The sequence below is a fragment of the Mastigoproctus giganteus genome, chromosome 9 (genome assembly GCF_048544385.1).
Source record: "Mastigoproctus giganteus isolate SK-2022 chromosome 9, ASM4854438v1, whole genome shotgun sequence".
Classification (NCBI taxonomy): domain Eukaryota; kingdom Metazoa; phylum Arthropoda; class Arachnida; order Uropygi; family Thelyphonidae; genus Mastigoproctus; species Mastigoproctus giganteus.
The window spans coordinates 25416156-25436715 of NC_143583.1; the positions used below are offsets into that span (position 1 = coordinate 25416156).

Genomic DNA, 20560 nt, shown 5'->3' on the forward strand with positions numbered 1-20560 from the left:
TTTCTTTCAGTAAACTGTGTTATGTGAAGTGAATTCAATAAAGGGAATAACATGAGTGTAATGACAAAAAATATTCAACAATTGTGGGGTGGAAGCTGTAAATGTGAGTAAGAGCTGTCACTGATTTCAGAAGTTCAAGTTTGCAATTTCAGCAGTTGATAATCCACGGTCAGGATGCTTTGTTGGGTTCTAACAATCTGAAAGTGATGACCGAAGCTCTACTCCTATTGTAATAGGAGAATTGATGCTGTATAAGCTTGCTTTCTTGCATCATATGCCTCTACTGCACCGTTCACTGTTTGCTACACACCATTCACCGTCATTTAAATCGACTTCAAAAGGTAACAGTATTTGGAAAATTAATTCTATTTTCCAAGTTTATGGATACAATTCATAAATAGTATTCAAAACACCTTGAGTAGATGCTTGCATTTCACTAGAATCCCATCATCATCAAGACTACTTCTGGACTGAATTTTTACCAGGGACAAGAAATGTGGCTTTATTATAAAATTAAACACAATTGAAGTGGGTTGATCTTGAGGATTCAACCACATCCAAGGGGAGAACTGCATCCTATGGTGTTAATATGCATTTAGTGGGATGTGCTGGGATCAGTCTATTTTAAAGTGGTAAATCTGAATAAACTAGAATAAACAATTGCAGCTGAGGTCTACTGCAAGCAACTTAAGTTCTTGAACACTGCTTCATCAAAAGCATCCTTGTTTGGTCAATTAAAGGTGCATTTTATTTTATCAGAACAATGCATGCTATTTCCAATATTGATTATTATTATTATTATTATTATTATTAGCTATATGGTGCAAGGAAGCTTGAGAGTTATGCTGCACCAGCCAAAAAAAAAAAAAAAACGCAAGTTATCCTGAGAGAGAGAGAGAGAGAGACAAAAGTAAAAGGGAATCACCAAGAAAGAGAGGCATGATGATATCCAGCTCAGGACCCTGGGTGTGCCAAACCCATACTCACCAGATGTGATCCCCTGGGGTTAGTTTGGGTGTGGAAAAAATGCCATAGCCCCTGTATTCCTGAGACCTTGCACACTCACTTGGAGTGTTTGGTGCTGTTATCCATTGATGACTGGAGGCTGTAGCTAATTAATCTTAAGCAGAGAGAGTAGGGTTTATTTCTGTGTGTTATTCTACAGTCATCAGCGAACACACACTGGACTAATGTTATTAGTGGAGTCCCTGGGGTTCGGTGCTCGGCCCATTATTTTGTATATTTATCAACGATTCTGTTGTTGTTAATGGGAGAAACCACTTCTACAGGGATGGGACACACTTAAGCAGAAAGGGCACAAAAATATTTGCTGATGCTATTGAGGCAGTATTAGGTGGGTTGGAAAAATGCTAGCTTGGGGAATACACAGACTAACTGGTTAATAATAACTGCAGGTGAAAGTGATCCTTGCCCCTTATATCGGACACATGCAGTAGCCCAGAAATCGCAGGCCTTGAAATCTCAGGTACCAGAGATTTCAAGGCCTGCTGTGAGTCATCATGGAACAAGGAAATTCATGGGTTGTGTAAGGGTAACAGAATAAGAACACGTGCATGTATACTTGTATGTACACCAGTGCTAGAAGCATAGTAAATAAATCTGATAAACTTGAAGTGCTGGTCAAATCATCAAATGTAGACATTGTTGGGATATCAGAGATGTGGTGTCCCTCATTTATATAAGAGGTAGAATTGGGATATGGGGAGTATAATGTGTACACAAATGATGGACAGGATAAGAGTGAGGGGGTTATGCTCTTAATTAAGATGCACATAAAAAATTTAAGGCAGTGCACACAATTGACATGGGCAACTAGTGCAATGTTCAGTCAGTTTTTTTTTTTTTTTTTTGATTTGGTAGTTGTTGGCGCATTGGCTTCTGTGGCCATATTGCACCTCCCAAGGTTTTTGCAGTGCTTTGATCCAAGCCCGAGGCGGGAATCGAACCCGCGACCTTTGGGTTGCCGGGCAGGTACTTTACCCACTCGGCTAGCCCGGTCGGCTGTTCAGTCAGTCTGGTGTGACATAAGCAATGGGAAAGCAGTGTTAGGTGGGTCAGAAAACTACGAACTTGGGGAGGGGGGGTGATTCTTGCACTATTCCAACATGCAGCAACCCAGAAAGCAAGGTACTGGTGGTTTCAAGGCCAGTAGTGGGTCATTTTGCAACAAGGAAATACATGGACTGTTAGGGTAACTAAGAGTAAGAACAGGTGTATATATACTTGTATCTACACCAATGCTAGGAAAGTAGTAAATAAATTTGATGTGCTGGTCAGGTCATCAAATGCAGACATTGTGAGAATATGAGACATTGTGTGACTCTTATGGTGTCTTGTCAATGGTATACAGGAATTTTTCTAGCAGGGATAAGGAGGTGATTATTCCCTTATATAAAGCAATGGTCAGGCCACACCTTGAATACTGGTCTGGAGGCCTCATTTTAAGAAGGATGTAGAGTTGTTGGAACGAGTACAGAGAAGGGCAACAAGATTAGTGAATGGAACAAAGGGTTGCTCTTACGAAGAAAGTTTTGTAAATTAGTGTCTGGAGACTAGGTGATCTGATTGAGATGTATAAAGCCTTGAATGGTTTGAGCATGCTCAATGCTGATGGGGTTCTTCCTCTTGCTCGGAATAATCGCCTGAGAGGGCATAAATTCAAATAGGATAGATGTGCGGAAGTTTGCCTTTAGCCAGCGGGTGGTTGATTGCTAGAACAAACTTCCATCTATCACTGTAGAAGTTGATAGTTTAAACAGATTCAAGGCAGAACTAGACAAACATTTGGAGTGAGTGGACGGGTGAAATGAGAAGGGTGTGTGTGTGTTTTGGTTGATGCTAAATAAACTTGCTTTCTTGCATCATGTCCCTTGCTAATGCTAATGACTGAGATACAGGATATGCAAAATTTGAATAAGGGAAGTACAATGTATACAGAAAGAACAGACAGGACAGGTGGGGTTATGCTCTTAGTTAAGAATTACATAGCATCTAAGCCAGTGCAATATCCAATCAGTTTGTGCGACTTAAGTACTGGGAAAACAAAAATGAGAGCAAGAGTGAATTATAGGCATAATTGTGATGAGTACACCAAACAGCTATGCAGAGAAATAGAGTGGGACAGTAAATTAGAATGCCTGATAATGAGCAATTTTAGCCTTCCAGATATTGAATAGAACTTGAGTTGGTTACATGCAAACACTTACAACACTTTTGTGGATTTACTGGATGATTGTTTTCTACAGCAGCATGTTAGAGAGGCAACAAGAGGGAGTAATTTTCATCTGATTATCAGCATGATTCTTCATGAATTATGAATCTGTAGATAAAAGAACCACTAGGTGAGAGTGATCACAGTGTACTGATCAAGGGTAGAGAAGTGTTTTTCTTTCGTAAAGCAGACTGCAGTGGTCTCAAACAGTTTTAAATTCTATCAACAAATTCTATCAACAATTTCATGCCAACTAAGAAATACTGTTCAAGGCTTCCACCTACATAGATGTCAAATGACCTACTGGGACTTGTGGTAGAGAAGAAAAATGCATATGATGCAAATAAATTGTCAGGTCATACTATGGTACATATATAAACTAGTTCTGCAAGCAAGTCACAAAGGAGGTTAAGCAAGACAAGTTAAATTAGGAAAAGACTCTTGCAAAGAAAGCCAAGAGAAGCAGCAAAGACTACCTCACTTTTATTTAACAGTAGAAGGAAGGAGTTGAATCACATTGGTCCACTTGATGTCGATAGTTTAACTGTCGATGATTCTTCTCAGGTTGCTGACAGGCTGAATAGGTACTCTGCATCTACATTCATGTGAGGAATTCTTTAGTGAGGAGGGATGCCAGAAGTTTATCAAACTAACAGGGAACTAAATTATTCTGTGATAACTGAGAGGGAAGTGAAAGAGAAATCGTTGAAGTTAAACATAAAAAGAAGGGAATCTGCGGGATGGAATATATCCAATTAAAATAAGGGGAGCGGCAAATGAGATAAGCAAACCCTTAGTCATAATTATGAGAGCATCTCTGGATTCAGGAGAGGTCCCTGTGGACTGGAGATGTGCAAAATGTATTCCTAATTCACAAAGGGGAATCAAAGGGTGATGAGCATTTACAGACCTGTTAGCTTAACTCCTGTTCCAGGGAAAATAACAGAAAGAAGAAAGTGCAGTTACATTTGTCACAGCATGGGTTCATTAAGCGGAGAACTTGTCTGACATTTGACTGGATACTATGATGCAGTAAAAAAATTAACTGGATGAAACATAATTTTGATATCATATACTTGAATTTCGGGAAAGCTTTTGATACTGTTGCACATAAAAGACTGCTGTACAGTGTAGCATTAAAGGAAAGTTACTGCTATGGATAAATGGATGGCTGAGTGGGAGAAGACAGTAGTTATCAGTGGACACTGCTCTTTGTGGACTAATGTTATTAGTGGAGTCCCACAGGATTCAGTGCTGGATCCATTATTGTTTTCTGTATTTATTAACGATATTGATGAGGTTATATCAAGCTCAATGTCTAAGTTTGCAGATGATACATAGGTTGGCAGTGTGGTTAATGGCAATAATGATGGTATTCTGCTGCAACAAGATCTAGAAAAATTAGGCAGGTAGTCTGAGAAATAGTTAGTAGTAATAATAATGGCAAATGATGCAAGAAAGCAGGTTTATATAGTATCAGCAAAAAATAAATAAATAAAAAATACACATTTAAATGGCTACTGAAATTTAACATTGACAAATGCATTGCACCGCACATGGATGGCAGTAATCCCAGAGTAATGTATCAGCTGTGTGGTACTACACTCAAGGTAGTGAAATATGAAAAAGGACCTGGGGGAGGGGTATTTATGCAGTCTGATATGAAGTTCTCTGAGCAGTGCAGACAAGCTACTAGGACAGCCCATGGGTTTTGTTAATGATATTCAGGAGTTTTGCTAGCAGGGATAAGGAGATTATTCCACTGTATAAGGCACCCATTAGGCCACACCTTGAATACTGCATACAGATCTGGAGGAACCATAAAAATTTCTCTTATCTTCAAATGCAAACAAATAGTAAACCCATTACAGTATCATGAAGGACTATCCAACCAGTATTTTTAAAACATTGTTGAAAATTCCCAATGAACATCTGGCTTGGGATTGGCCTTTGGGGACAGCACCAATGGAATTTACCATAGGGCTCCCACTGACTTTAGTAACAGCATCTGTAATATACCAGAAGAGTGACTAACAGTAATGAAAGATCTAACACAAGATTAGACAACTAGTCTCACAAACTAGCTGCATACCTGTCAACTTAGGTATGTAAATAGTTAGTGCAATATACACTTTAGTGCAAGTCAGGTCTAATCATTTCATTGCACTGATTATATCAGAAAAAAAAAATCTAAATATATATAATTTAATCACTGCCACTTGTCTGTAGTATTTAAGATTGATAAAATTAAACTGGTGCCAGGAAATTAATTAAATAATATTATAATAGTGGACATATGCATTACTTCTGTTTAAGAGAGGCATGGTTTAGAAGTAAGGCTCAGAAGTGAAAAGTTTTTGAATTTGTTCATTTTTGAATTCTGAATTTTAAATAAACAATTTTAAATGTTTTTCAATGGATTATATAGATTCTTTCACATTGGAAATGGATAAAACATGCTATCATATTTTGTATACAAACTGACTACTACTGCAAATCATTATTGTTAGTGCAATTGATTACAAATACAAAAAAAAAAGTACTGCCTGATAAAAAATGTACAATTTAATGAACAATTTGTAGAGCATTCAATGAAAGAAAACTTTTGAATGAAAAATAAATAACATTTTCTCCACCAAAAAAATTAAAGGATTTTACTGGTGGATGAAATGCCACAATGGCCTAACAGCAGTGTCTAACATCTGATACATTTGGAGAAATCAATACTCACAGAAAAGAAACCAATTAGGGAGAATTAACCCTTTATAAGTAAAGGCCACAACAGCTACAGATACCACCACTAGTCTGCAAGACAGAGATGTAACAAGTTTATACAAACACCAAAATTTGTTGTTTTTTAAACTTACACTGGTAAATAAAACAGCATAAGTGAATTTGCTTATTTTAAAAAATGTACATTGAACTAAATGCTGGAAGGGAATAAAACCATAAAAGATGAATAAATAAAAGAAATCTTCTAGGAAATTATATCCTACTCATGATTGTTCTATTAAATTTCCCTAGGGCAATGGACTTTCTGCAACACCATGCATATAAGAAAATTAAGCTGAAAGCTGCAAATTGGTTTTAAACCTATTTCACCAATTTTGTTTAATTTTTGGTGAAGGGAGAGAAAAAAAAAACTATTGCAAGTCCTTTTTGAACACTAATATAATAATTAATCTGTGTTGCAATATATATATATATATATATATACATACATAAAACATGCTAGCATACAGATAAACACCATTGAATAAAGAAAAAATCATGGTGAAATTACTTGCCTAACCTTCATTCAGCCCTTCAGAACGGAAGTGACCATAAAACAGATCCAACATTGGATTCATAGGATTGTGTTGCCGTTCTTCTAAAGGCTTCTCTATTAGTAAGCTATTTAACGGTAAATAAATTTCAATCAATAAAATAAACAACTAGTCTTGCTCAAGATCTCACACACCTAAAGTACTTCAACAATGCAGATGGTATACTGAACACATATAATCACTCAATTATTGAGTATTATCACCTTGCTTCACAATCATACTGCTTTTAGTAATAAATTATTATTATTTTTTTAATACAAATACAAAAATATTTATACTCTAACTCATATATATATGCCCAATGGAATGAATGTTTCAATTTATTTACTTGAATATGAACTAGGAGAGTGGTGAAGATATTGTATATGGTTCAAGATATATTTGCAAATGTTTGCACACTTAATAGTCTAAATTTAACTAATAATTGAATATATTACATAAACAAAGAAAAGCGGCATCTAATGAACTTGATAAACACTGCTTTGGAACTATATTATGTTTCCTTTATTACTGCATGGATTAAATATTATATTTTTATCTCAGGTAATGTTTTGTGTTGTATTTACTTGCATTAATACTTTTTTTCTTTTTTTACTAAAAAAGAAACAAACCTGGAATACTTGTTATAATAAGTAAAATATAAAAGCACCCTAACAACATCATTCTAACCTACTCGATATTTCAAAAGAAATATTCATTTTGATTAAAACTTAAATATCATGTAATTTCTGATTCACAGCAAATTAATATTCCTTCATCAGCTTTGCACTATTGTCGGCCTGATGTAGGGTTATATATTAATATAAACAGTACCATAACTTACCTTACAGATTGTTTTATATTGCAGTTTGGAACGGTTGAATTAGAGTAGCAGTCAAATGTTATTATAAATATTATTATGATGTATTGAATAGAGATGAACATCATTAAATATGCATCTTCATCAATTATTGCATTAAAAGTGCAATAATTGATGTATAACTATATTTAAAACTGTATTGTAGGATATTTTTGAAACAGCTTCATCATATTACAGTAGGCGTTTGAACAGTTTGATTTTTTGCCATTTCAGTTTAATTTAATTTTATCTAGTGTAAATATGGTTTCCACTAGTAAGGCAAACAAATTGTTTCTGGTGATTCACAAACTAGATTCAAGTCTTTATAATTTATATTTAGAATACAGCTATAATTACACATGTTATGCCTTTCACACAAGAACAGTAGACTCAATTTTTCTGGGATAGATGGTAAAAAAAAAAAAAAAAAAAAATTCCTGGATAATCCAAAGATACAGTAAGTCTCCGACATACGTAAGAGATACATTCCAGGATTTCTTACGTAAGTCGAGTTTTACGTAACTCAGGAATGACTAATAAAATACTGCTACTACAGGAATACCTTGCATAGCGCGGTTAATTTGTGCCAAAAAAATACTGTGCTATGTGAAACCGTGCTGATCGAGGTATTATTAGCATGTATTTTAACGTAATGCGTTCCGACAATTTGATTATATGGGTCGAGTTGCAAAAATATATAGGTGTTTGTTTACTACAAAGGGCCTACGTAGCCAGGTGGGCAGGAGCAGCAGTTCCATAGCACACGCTTCTTGATTAGATCGGGGTTCGAGCCCGTGCCCACCAAATACGGAAGATGTGGAAAGGCCAGGGAATGACCGCCGCATATCCCCGGAGCAATATGGCCTTAGTTGCTAATGCTCCTAAAAAAAAAAAACCAAATAACAATTTTTTGTTTACTACAAATTGATGAACATGAAGTTCTTGCAAAAAAATGAAACTAAAATGATAAAAATTAAAAATACTAGTACAAATGATTTTTATTGCAGTATGTACATACCAAAAGAATATAAGTGAAGTATGTACTATATTTTTTTTTTAAAAAATAACTGATCAGCTTAGTTTGCACAGTTTTTTTCTTCTTTTTATCTGCATACATCTCTTTATAACATTGAATGTCATTCTGCAATGCCTGCCTTAACATTAATACCTCATTCGATGTTTGGATCTGCTGTCATTATCAATTCACAAACTTCATCTACTTTAGAAATCAACGTCGGCAATTCATCAATTGTGGATGTAACATTTTCTTCTTCATATAAGCGTTGCTGCTCCATTTCCACAAGTGTTTCATCAGTGAGGTCATCGGAACGAGAGTCAATGCATTGATGCACACTGTCACAATCCAAGATGATCTTTCTCAAGCTGCACAATGTTTTCAGAAACTGTTTTGATTTGAGATTCAAAACTGATACAGTTAACATTAGCACAATTCAGTAAAATATTTTTCCAAACAACTCTCAGGTTGTTCGCAGTTACTTCAAGCCATGATTCACATATGTTTTCAATGGCATTTCGGATATTGTAACGTTTCCAAAATTCACATAAAGATATGGCATTTTTTCCCATTGTTACATTAATGGCTTGTCCAAAGGTACATCTCAAATAAAAAGCCTTAAATGCGGCAATGACACCCTGATCCATTGGTTGTAACAAAGAAGTTGTATTCGGTGGCAGAAAAACAACACTAACGTTTCTGTTCAGGTCCGTAAGGTAAGTAGGATGACCTGGCACATTGTCTAATAGTAACAGAATTTTAAAGTCCATATTATTGTCTTTGCAATAGCGTTTAACTGCAGGGCAAAAATAATTTACAAACCAATCTTCAAAGAGCTGTTTCGTTACCCAGGCTTTCCTATTTGACCGCCATATAAAAGGAAGAGTATTTTTTGATAAGGTTTTTAGAGCCCTTGGATTTTCTGATTTATATACCAGCATAGGTTTAATTTAAAGTCACCAGATGCATTTCCACCTAGTAAAAGGGTTAATCGCTCTTTGGTGGCTTTATATCCTGGTTGGGTTGATTCTTTTTCTGCCAAATAAGTGCGTGATGACATCTTCTTCCAAAATAATCTTGTTTCCTCCACGTTGAAAATTTGTTCATCCTTGTAACCATTATCATCAATCAGTTTTTTTTTTTAGATCATCACGAAATCTTGCAGATGCTTCATTGTCAGCACTGGCACTCTCAACCACTAAGTTGAACATTGTGGAGCCCCATACGTTTTTTAAACCTGTAAAACCAAACACAGCTTGCACAAAAACTTTCCTCTTCCTTGCCATTTTCTTTTGTTAGTAGTGAATAGACTGCTTGCTTTAGCTTGCATCGTCATCTGACTTAACAGAATTCTTTTCTGGTTAGTCCTCAATCCATAACATTAACAGACATTCCATATTATCCATTTCAGAGTTACGATTTTTAGCAATCATTTTTGACATTTAAGATGCTGTTGTCATTTCATGCTCTTTTATGTTATCTTTATTCTTTAGAAGTGTTCGTACTGATGATTTGTTCATATTCTTGTCTTGTGCTATCTTAGCATAAAACGATGCACCATTTTCATACTGTTTTATAATTTCTAGTTTATCATCTAGTGTCAACCATTTACGTTTAGAAGAACATTCAGCGCCATTACATTTCTTCTTTCCACTCATATTTGCATATAAAGGTGTAACGTTTTTAAAAAATAATCTAATAAAAATACACAGCGAAAAATATTTGTACAGCTTATGCACAGTCAATGACCTCGCCGCTCGGAATCTAGAGTGTTTACTAATGTATGAATGCTAGCAGAGTCCGTATATAATGGGAGTTGCGACAACAGTCAGCGTGGCCTTGAATCCATAATGCATTGGCCTACGTGCTGGCATTATAATACATACATACATATCAAATGTATTGGTGTGTAATGCAGTTAATTTTTTTTTTAATTTGTAAACCGCGCTATAGCGAAACCCACGCTGTTCGAAACCATGCTATGTGAGGTAATCCTCTATATCCCTGATATGTCAAAATTACAAAAACCACATAATATCCTCAGAAGAATGAAGAAAAATATATTTCAATTAAAAACTATCTGGGGGACAGCGGTGAAGTAGCCGGAGTTGCACATAAAGGAAAACATAAAAGGAAGAAAAAAAGCGCATGTTATTGTACTGTAAAAACTGATATGTATTTCGTAGCTTTCGTTACTATAGTTGACTTCATTGGTGCCGACCCTTCACTGCTTCTCGTATTCTGTTTTTCTCCTTTATTGTGTTCACCGCTGCCAAATCTAAATTTCACGTGATACTTGTTAATGTTCGACTGTTTCCATACATCCTTATTTTAATTTTCTGTTCCAACTCTATCGCTTTCATTTTTGTTGGTAGATTTACTAGCTGCTGTCACTTATTCTCTTAGTCGGCACAACGATAACAGTCAAAATTAAATTTTCTGAAAAGAACTTCACAGGGTTAAGGTGAAAACTCACTATTATCATCCCACGTGAGCTCACATTTCTGGAGGTCACTGCCATAAAACAAAAACAATTTGCACTTTCCGGGTTATTGGGCTTTTCTTCTTCTTCAAGAGGAGTGTTTCCATTTACAATGGGTTTCCTCAGCCTACAAGTTATTTCTTGTTAGGAATTTTTTCCCGCCATAAAGTGTGGTTCAAGGTGTCTTGGTCGGTTAAGCCTCAGGATGTCATGCACTCCCGTACTCCATCCATCCATGTCCTCCTAGGTGTTCCTCTTCTTCTTCCAGGAGGTATCCATTCCAGGATAGCCTTTGGATATCTGTTTTCTTGCATCCATTTTACATACCATGTTAGACGCTTTTCTTTGATGGTGTCAATAATAGTCTTTTTCACTTCCATTTTTTCCCTTATGTCTTCATTCCGTTTTCTGTCTCTTCTAGAAGTTCCTGCTGAGCGTCTCCAAAAATCCATTTCTGTGGAGAGCAATTTGTTTTCCGCTCGCCTATTCAATGTCCAGGTTTCCACTCCATACAACAGAAGACTTTAGATAGTATGGATCAGAGCTGTAATAATATGTTCTACGTTGATAATAATATTAGTAAAATAATAAGAGGAGTTTACCTCAATATAGTACGTAGAACACTTCCGTATGATACCCTCCAGAAATTAAAACGGAAAAACCGAAAAAACCGACAACTTACCGGTACATTAGAGTAAAATATAAATAATTAAATAATCAATTTAACACAATTCAAATCAATTTCAAACAATTAAAAATCAAATTAACGCAATTAAAAGAATCTAACAAAAACATTCAAAACGATTTTCCTTCCTTTTTCGGTTTTTCCGTTTTAATTTCTGGAGGGTATCATACGGAAGTGTTCTACGTACTATATTGAGGTAAACTCCTCTTATTATTTTACTAATAGAAGACTTTGTACAATCGTTTGAAATAAGTTTTTGTTTTATTTAGGATATTTTTGCTCCACAGAACAGAGTTTAACATGCCGATAGCCTTTCTGCTGTCTGTAATTCTCTTATTGATCTCTGCTTGGGATGATCCATCACTTTGGAAGATTGGTCCCAAATATTAGAATTTATCGACTTGTTTGATTTAAAAACCTGCAATATTTAGAATGTGTCCTGGCCCTGAAGACAACATTTCAGTCTTGCTAAAATTGATTTTTAGAACCCATTGTTTATATTCCTCAAACAATTTACGACATGCATACTTTGCATCTTCTAAGTCTTGTGCTATCACCACCTGATCATCTGCAAAAAGTAAATTGTGAATATAGGTGTTCTTATTAATCGGCAATCCCATTTTATTACATTTTTTTGACCAGGATCTTAGGCAGATGTCGATATAAATTTTGAAAAGTGTTGGTGACATGCAACAACCTTGTAATAAGCCTTTTGAAGTGTGGAATTCAGGTGACAAAGCTGATCCCACTTTAATTCTGCATCTATTATTCCTGTAAATTGCCTTAATAATTGGGCTTTTCTGTTAGTGCAATTCATTATAAACGGGTAGTAAACTTGATCTTATTGCATTTGCAATAATAACAATAGCTGGAATTCTGTGGGTTTTTAAGCTATTATAGTGAAATGTTATTATTATTATTAGCCATATGGTGCAAGGAAGCCTGAAGTTTATGTTGCACCAGCCAAAAAAAAAAAAAAAATTCCTGAGTTATCGAGAGAGAGAGAGAGAGAGAGAGAGAGAGAGAGAGAGAGAGAGAGTCAAAAGTAGAAGGGAATCATCAAGAAAGAGAAGAATGATGATATCCAGCTCAGGACCCTGGGTTTGCCAAGCCCACACTCACCAGATGTGAGCCACTGGGGTTAACTGTGTGTGCCCTTCACTGAAATATTCACTCATAAAAAAAAATATAACTAACATAAGTCTGAAGCTACATAAGTCAGGGACTAACTGTATCGAAAAATGTTCAGCAACCTACGTAAAAAGTATGCGATAGATAAAAAAATGAAACAACTTACCACATACTACTCACATGTCCAATACCGTGCTTCCCTTTTATTTTTTACAATGTCAATTTTAAACCTAATAGCTTCCCTTTCTTTTTCACAATGTCACGTATTGTTTGGTCACCAACATTATAATGGTTCATTAGAGATTTAACGGATGCACCATTTTCAAACTTTTGAAAAATTTCAAGTTTTTGTTTAATTGAAAGCACAACTCTTGTGCTTGCCCATCATTTTTGCAATTTCTAAACAAAAAAAAAAAAAAGTTCCGACATCCCTGACATAAATAACGAAACAAAATTTGTCCTTTTGTGGTGTGAATGAACACAACAATCGATGCAATGCACTAAAACAAACAAAAAATTTGGTCTCTCTCTCTTTTTTTTTTTTTTTTGAGCGGTGGATGTGAAGACAGCAGGGGTTGCAAGATAATAGGTACACTAATCTCCCAATGATGACTTACAATGCTGCTTCTTGTCACTTATTTACGACTTCAAAACATCTGTTTATACCTATTTTAGTTATTACTTGAATTCTGTGTCCCGGTTAATCCGATCCCGGTAAATTGAAAGTCTGCTGTATATCCATTAGATGGGGAACATGAGAACAATCAGTGAACCAGTCTGATATGATGAGTGAAATCACAAAACTCAAAGCAGTATGCTACAGAACTAATAAATACACTAAATATGATGGGCAGCTATGTATACAACCATAGTTGAATGAGGCCTGACATAGCCGAGTGGTCAGGAGCAAGAGTGCATAGCACATGTTCCTTGAGTGGACCGGGGTTCAAGCCCGTGACTACTAAATACGATAAATATTTGTATTGACGATTTATTGTAAACTCTACTGACTTGGTTGTCGTGCCGAAGTATAAACAAAATTTATTTATTTATAAGCAAAACAAAAGCAATGAAACAAAGCAAATCGGCATATCTTATTACAGAAGACAACTATTTGGACATAGAGCAGGGCTTGTAGATGATACACTCATTTTGTGGCAATCAGTTCTTGGATCATCAACAGGTCTGCTTTCTATATCAATTTCTTAGTGATATCACCAGGGGATTGACATTGACTTTGTCACTGCATCATGACCAAGAAAACAAAAATAATTAGTGTGAAGTAAAAACATAAGCAAAGAGGATATTTTAGAAGTACAGAGAAATAATTGATACTCGCTCTGTTGTTGAGATAGAATAGATTATGTACAATATCAAGTATGGAAAGGCAGCAGGTGTACATAATATCAGACTGAAATACTGAAAAGTGGAAGGAAATTATGTTACAGGGGGTTAACGTTGCATTATCAAAAGGAATTAGTTTATGAAGAATAACTTTCAGAAGAGTGGAGCAAGGCACTGATTACACCAATATACAGCAAATAATGAGAAATTCATTAGGGAACTTAGAAGTAAGAAGTGAAAATCTGTAGCATCAACAACAATCACCAGTTCATCTTTATATCAACCACACGCAAAAGTTAATGATACTACAAAACAATCAATCTTTTAAGGGCACAAAAGATGATATTGTTGTACATGCAGGCACTAATAAAAAAAACAATCTGAAATTTTACTCTGCAGTTAATGAGGTGATGTTAGACAAAATCACAAGTTAGGGCTCAATGTCAAAGTGTCTAGAGTTTTACCCAGCCATGACAAGGAGTAAGTGGGAATCTAAATTTTGCAGTTTCACTATGATGCAATAAACTCACACCAGTGAGTATGTGTTATTTTTCAATATAATCTCCTTAGAGGTTCACACACTATTCCAACAGCTGCAATACTGCAAGTCATCCAACTCTTTTGGAATGATTCATCACAGCCTGCAAATATGCTTCCACAACTTATGACCCCCTACTTTGTTTTGAACTTTTAGCGGGTCGAGTGAAATTTCTAAGTTTCGGGAAGAAAAAGGAAACTGATGGAGCCAGATCTGGTAAATAACATAGGTGAAACAGCAATTAATTTTTCTATTACGCTCATGCATTTCATTCATTGCACTTGCTGATGCGTGAGTGGAAGTATAATCTTGATGAAATAATACATCTCTTCCCTAGAACAATCTAAGGTATTCCTTGAGTGGCATGATGCATAGGTAAACTGTGTTGTTTGACGATAATAAAGTATTCAAAACCTATATTGGTATTATTATGTTTATTTCCAAATTGGAAATACAAACATAATGGGATAGAATGTTTCGTGGTATTTTCTTGCCATTTCTTCAGCTATCTTAGCAATATCTCTGTCACAAAAGATCACTTCACAGCAAGATCTGATAAGTTTCTAACCTCTCAGAGAAGGGATTTTTGGTGCATATTTTGTAGGTCACTGAAGTTCAAGCATGCATAAATGGAAAAAAAATTAAATGTCAAGCTATAATAAAATATATTTACAAAAAGGGTTATCAAGCAAGGCCATTTATTGTAAACATACTAGTAGAATCTATCCTATCATAAGCAACTATCAAAAACTGGTAGCTGAATTTAAACATGAGGATCTAATCAGGGAAAAATCTAACCATGATAGCAAAACCAACATCAAGGATAATTAGGCCCAACATATCTGAATTGTCAAGCGTTAGAGTACACAGCAACATGAGTGAACTGTAATTCAAGCCTACAAAATATGGTTAAAAATGACATTCTTTGTCAAAGTGATTAACTGTAAAATCCTTTGACCTAGTAGCCATGCCGAAGTATGAGTAGAACAGCAGAGTGGGTGTGCATCAACAATAACCACTCAGACCAAGTCAGTCTCATTTGAAAGAAAGGCCACAGCAGATCTGGGATTCAAAAGGAATAGTAATACCACAGATCATCTTCCAAAGGGACAAAAAATAAAAGGACAATTCTATATAACTTAGTCTAAATCACAAGATGCAATCATCAAGTCAAAGAGGCCAGGAAAAGCTAAAGTTGTTTGTTTCACCAGGACAATGCAACTGTTCACACATTGACCGCTGCCATTGTTTCAATTCATCAAGCTGGCTATGAATTGTTACTGCATCCACCATACTGAAGTGACCATACTGAAGGACAGAATTATTAATTACTGGAATAATTTACCAGCATGGGTGGTTGAGGCTGAAAACTTGGAGAAATTCAAAGGTTAGCAGGTTATTTATTTATTTGTTATTTGGTTTTTAGGAGCATTAGCAACTAAGGCCATATTGCTCCGGGATATGCGGTGGTCATTCCTTGACCTTTCCGCATACTCCGTATTTGGTGGTGACGGGCTCGAACCCCGGTCTAATCAAGAAGCATGTGCTACGCACTGCTGCTCCTTCCCACCTGGCTACGGAGGCGCCCAAGGTTAGCAGGACAGACATCCTGCTAACCTTTGAATAAAATAAAATTATTTTATTAATTATTATTATTTATTATTTTTTTTGTCTCATGCAGAAAAAGCCTATATGGATAATACTAATAATTGCCAGATTTGGTTCCATCTGATTCTATTTATTATCAAAACTAAAAACCAACTTGTCTGAAAGGAAATTTGAGTCACAATAACAAAGTGATAGAAGCTGTACCTTCTTTTTTTCAAGAAAGTGGCTACAAAATCAGGATCTAGAATTGAGTGTCACTGAAAAAAAAAAAAAAAAAAAAAAACACTGAGTTACAAGGAGACAATGTACCGCAAGTATTGGTTGGTTAGATCGATCGTTGGGAAGAAAAAGTTGAGTTAGAAATCTGAACATCACTGGGGGGAAATTATCAGCTAGTATGGAAGAAATAGCAATGTTTACTGCTAAATTAGCAAAAATTATTCAAGAAAATTTAAATTTGGATCAAATTTACAATTGCAACAAAACAGGTTTGAATTATAAAATGCTCCCACTTGCAGCTAGAAAAGAAAAATCAGTTCTGGTTATAAATGAAGGAGGAGAGAATGATGATATTGGCATGTTCAAGTTCATTGTGGGAGGGGCATAAGCTTAAACTAACTCTCATTGGAAAGTCAAAGAACCCCTGAGCTTTAAAAATATAAAAAGTTTGCCTGTTAGCTGTGCAAATAAAAAAAAAATGCATGGATGGATTCAAGTTTATTTAAAACAGTTTCATGAAGAATTTGTCTCTAGCACAAAAAAAAAAAAAAAAAATTTGAATGAAAAGAAACTTCCTCATAAAGCACTTTTAATTTTAGACAATACTCCATCCCAGCCAGACGAAAGCGAACTAGTTTTTGGTGACATCACAGCTCTGTTTTTTTCCACCTAATGTGACATTCCATCTTCAACCTCTAGATAAGACTTAACACAGCTATAGGTGACGTCACTTAAAACAATAAATATCAAGGCAGAAGCATCAAACAGTGTTAAAACATCTATTCTTATTAAATCCTCAAAAAATATTTTATGCACCCAAAACGAAGCCAACAAGAACGAGATGGAAAATGAAGAAGGCGAGGAAACCCTTTTAGCACTAGCCAACAAACTTCCTGTTTCGGACACTCTTACTACAGAGGATATTAAAGAGTGGATGAATTCTGATGAACAACTGGAAATGACTGATGACGATTGCACAGAAACTACAAAAAAAAAAAAAAAAAGACAAACACGGAAGGTCTAAATACTATTGAATCAGCTTTACATTATATTGTACAGCAGGAGGATACCATGCCTGCCAATGTTTTGTTACTTGGGTGCCTACAAAATATAGCAGCTAAAAAGCGAGGAGCTTCTATGAAACAGAAAGCCATTAAAGAAATTTTTATATGATAGTAAGGTGTAGTACTAATGACTGTAAGTGTATATTTTTCTTGTCTACGATTTATAATTTTTATACATGTATGTTTTTTTTTTTTTTTAAGTTTTTGTAATAAAACAGTTGTAAATAAAATTGTTTTATTGTATAATTTAAGTCATTTTCAATAAGTAGGTCTAACTTAAAAATAAAGTGCACATCATCACGGTACTGTATTCAAATCCAGTTTATTTAATAATTTAAAAACCTTCCATGTTATCAGAGTTTTTGATTATCCAAGGTTCACTCAGTCCACATAACCTTGGATAATCACAACTACTGTATACAAAGATACATAACAAATATCAAGTCATACAACAAATAGAATATACCTTTAAAAATACAATTTTCAAGCACTTGTATAATACTGGAAACGATCTTTTTCAGAATGCAAGCTAAAACTACTGTGTTAAGCCTTGCAGACTGGTGTAAAAAGGAGAATGTTATTTAGATAGCATAGGATATATACATCAACACATTGATCACAATACAAGAGGACAGAGCTCAGAAAGTAAGGTACATGAAGCAGCTATGTAGATTCATTTCTAAGTACAGAGATACAACTATAGACAGAACAGAGCTACAACATTATTTTTCTATATAATCACTACTACAGTTTAACACTTTCACTGCTGGCTTTTCCAAGAACGTTTTGACCCACAATTGAAAACCATGGGATTGAGTCAGTCTGCTTTGGAAAGGGCAGAATTATTTTTGGGCTTTCAGCCTCCAGTGAAGGCTGCTTGACAAAAATACCCAGTTTTTCTTTTGTCAAATTAGAAGTAAAAGTTGTAAAAGTAGTGGTTTCCCTCCAAGTGGATTAAAATCTGAAATGTTCAGTTCATGTTGACCAGTGAATGAGTTCATGAATGCCTGGTGTACAAGAAATTGCTTGCCTTGACATGTAACATTTCAATGGCCTAAAGGAGGTAGTAGATGTTCAAGGTAAGTCTAAATGATGCAGTGCATAAACCAAAACTCCCTATCCAAACTATCTGAATCACTGCTGGATCTGTATCGCTATGTAGTCACACAATGTCACACATCTTTCTGTAGTCCTGACCTTGTAAGTTGCAAGAAAGGCATAACTGACTGAACAAATTTTACTAAAATTAAATGAAGGAGATACTTGACACCATGTTCAACAAGTAATGTTAAATTGATATGCTATACAGCTGGAAAGATTTAAAGCCCTTAACACAAGCTAAATCAAATTACTAAGTATTTTTATTCTAATGGTAGCATTTCTGGATTTGTATCCAAACTATCCCTATCCAAACTATCTGGATCACTGCTGGATCTGTATCGCTATGTAGTCACACAATGTCACACATCTTTCTGTAGTCCTGACCTTGTAAGTTGCAAGAAAGGCATAACTGACTGAACAAATTTTACTAAAATTAAATGAAGGAGATACTTGACACCATGTTCAACAAGTAATGTTAAATTGATATGCTATACAGCTGGAAAGATTTAAAGCCCTTAACACAAGCTAAATCAAATTACTAAGTATTTTTATTCTAATGGTAGCATTTCTGGATTTATCAGCAGATCAACTTAAGAGGGTGGGGGAAATAAATCTTAAAATAGTATTTTACAAGTACAGAATGTTGTTATGCAGATAGCAGATTGATCTGCTATTAATCTGCTGTTAATATATTACCTAGTAATTTTAAAGAGAACAATTAAAAGTATTAACTAAATAAGAACTTCCCAATATATAATTTTATGATATAGCAAAGAAACATGTATAGTTGTACCAATTTTAAACCTTAAAGGAATCATTTAAGAAATTAAATTATTTTAATTTTAGGTTATGATGTCTTGAAATTTTAAGAGAGCTGCTACTTTATACTAACAGGAATGAAGTAAATTATATTATGTTTATAAAGGAGATTATACAGAGCTACAGTATTTTGATAGATTGACAGTGTGACAAAGGAAGGTGATGTCATCCTAGTAATGACATTGCCCTTCCCATTCTGTGTCATAATTCTATAAGAATAATTTAGATTAACTTGAGAATTGAACAAAAGGCTTGAAGGCATCAGAATGAAAACATTACTCTCAGCTATGTGGAAACTCCTTAACAGCATGACTCACCAGAAGCACAAGAACAACAAATTAAAAAACACATCTCAAAGTGCTATTGCATCATGACCATGCATTTGCTCAATCCAAGATTTCCCAATATGCTTGCAACTTACAATTTAGGAAAATTCCATACAAATTCAGACTTTTTCACCAAAATGCTTGCCAAGAAAATCACTAACCTTACCAAGGACCCTATATAACCAGAACAGTACTCCAGCCATCATCTGCAGGTCCAGTTCAGGAACATTTGGACCCAACTTTTCAAATCTGAGCAGTGCAGACAGGGCAGCTCAAGGGATTTCTGTCAATGACATTCAGAAATTTTGCAACATCCTGAGTGCTACAAACAGGTCTGGAAGCATCATTTTAGGAGGGATGTGGATATGTTGGAATGCATACATAGAAGCGCAATGGGATTAGTGATGGGAACAAAAGAAGACTCTTACCAGAAAAGACCAGCTCCGCAAATTGCTGTGTCAAGAGATTATGCACCTGCAAGGAGATCTGAATGAGGTGTTTGAGGTTTTGAATGGATTGAGTAAGCTCAATCCATTCAAAACCTCAAGTGGAAGAATGGTGATGCCATTCTTCCACTTGCTCAGAATACACACATGTGAGGGCATAATTCAGATTGATGAAGAATGGCTGAAGGACCGATGTGCAGAAATGTGCCTTCAGCCTGCAAAAGTAGTTGACTGTTGGAACAACCTTCCATCTGGAGGTGGGTAGTTTGAATAAATTAAGAACAAACTAGCCCAATTGTTAGAGGGGGGGGGGGGAAAGGACAGGTGATGTGTAGTTTTTGGCTGATGCTGTATAAGCTTACTTTCTTGCATCATTCGCCATAACA

At 35.3% G+C, this 20560-nt stretch overlaps 1 protein-coding gene across 1 annotated transcript in view; it reads right to left on the reverse strand.

Annotated features, from left to right (window-relative positions):
* The window catches only part of LOC150080108 (ubiquitin carboxyl-terminal hydrolase 25-like), a 364983-nt gene that overhangs the window by 151072 nt on the left and 193351 nt on the right, over positions 1–20560 (reverse strand). Inside the window, exon 10 of the mRNA XM_090381833.1 lies at positions 6525–6625. Coding sequence (XP_090237959.1) covers positions 6525–6625 — 101 coding nt within the window. The remainder of the gene's footprint in view (positions 1–6524; positions 6626–20560) is intronic.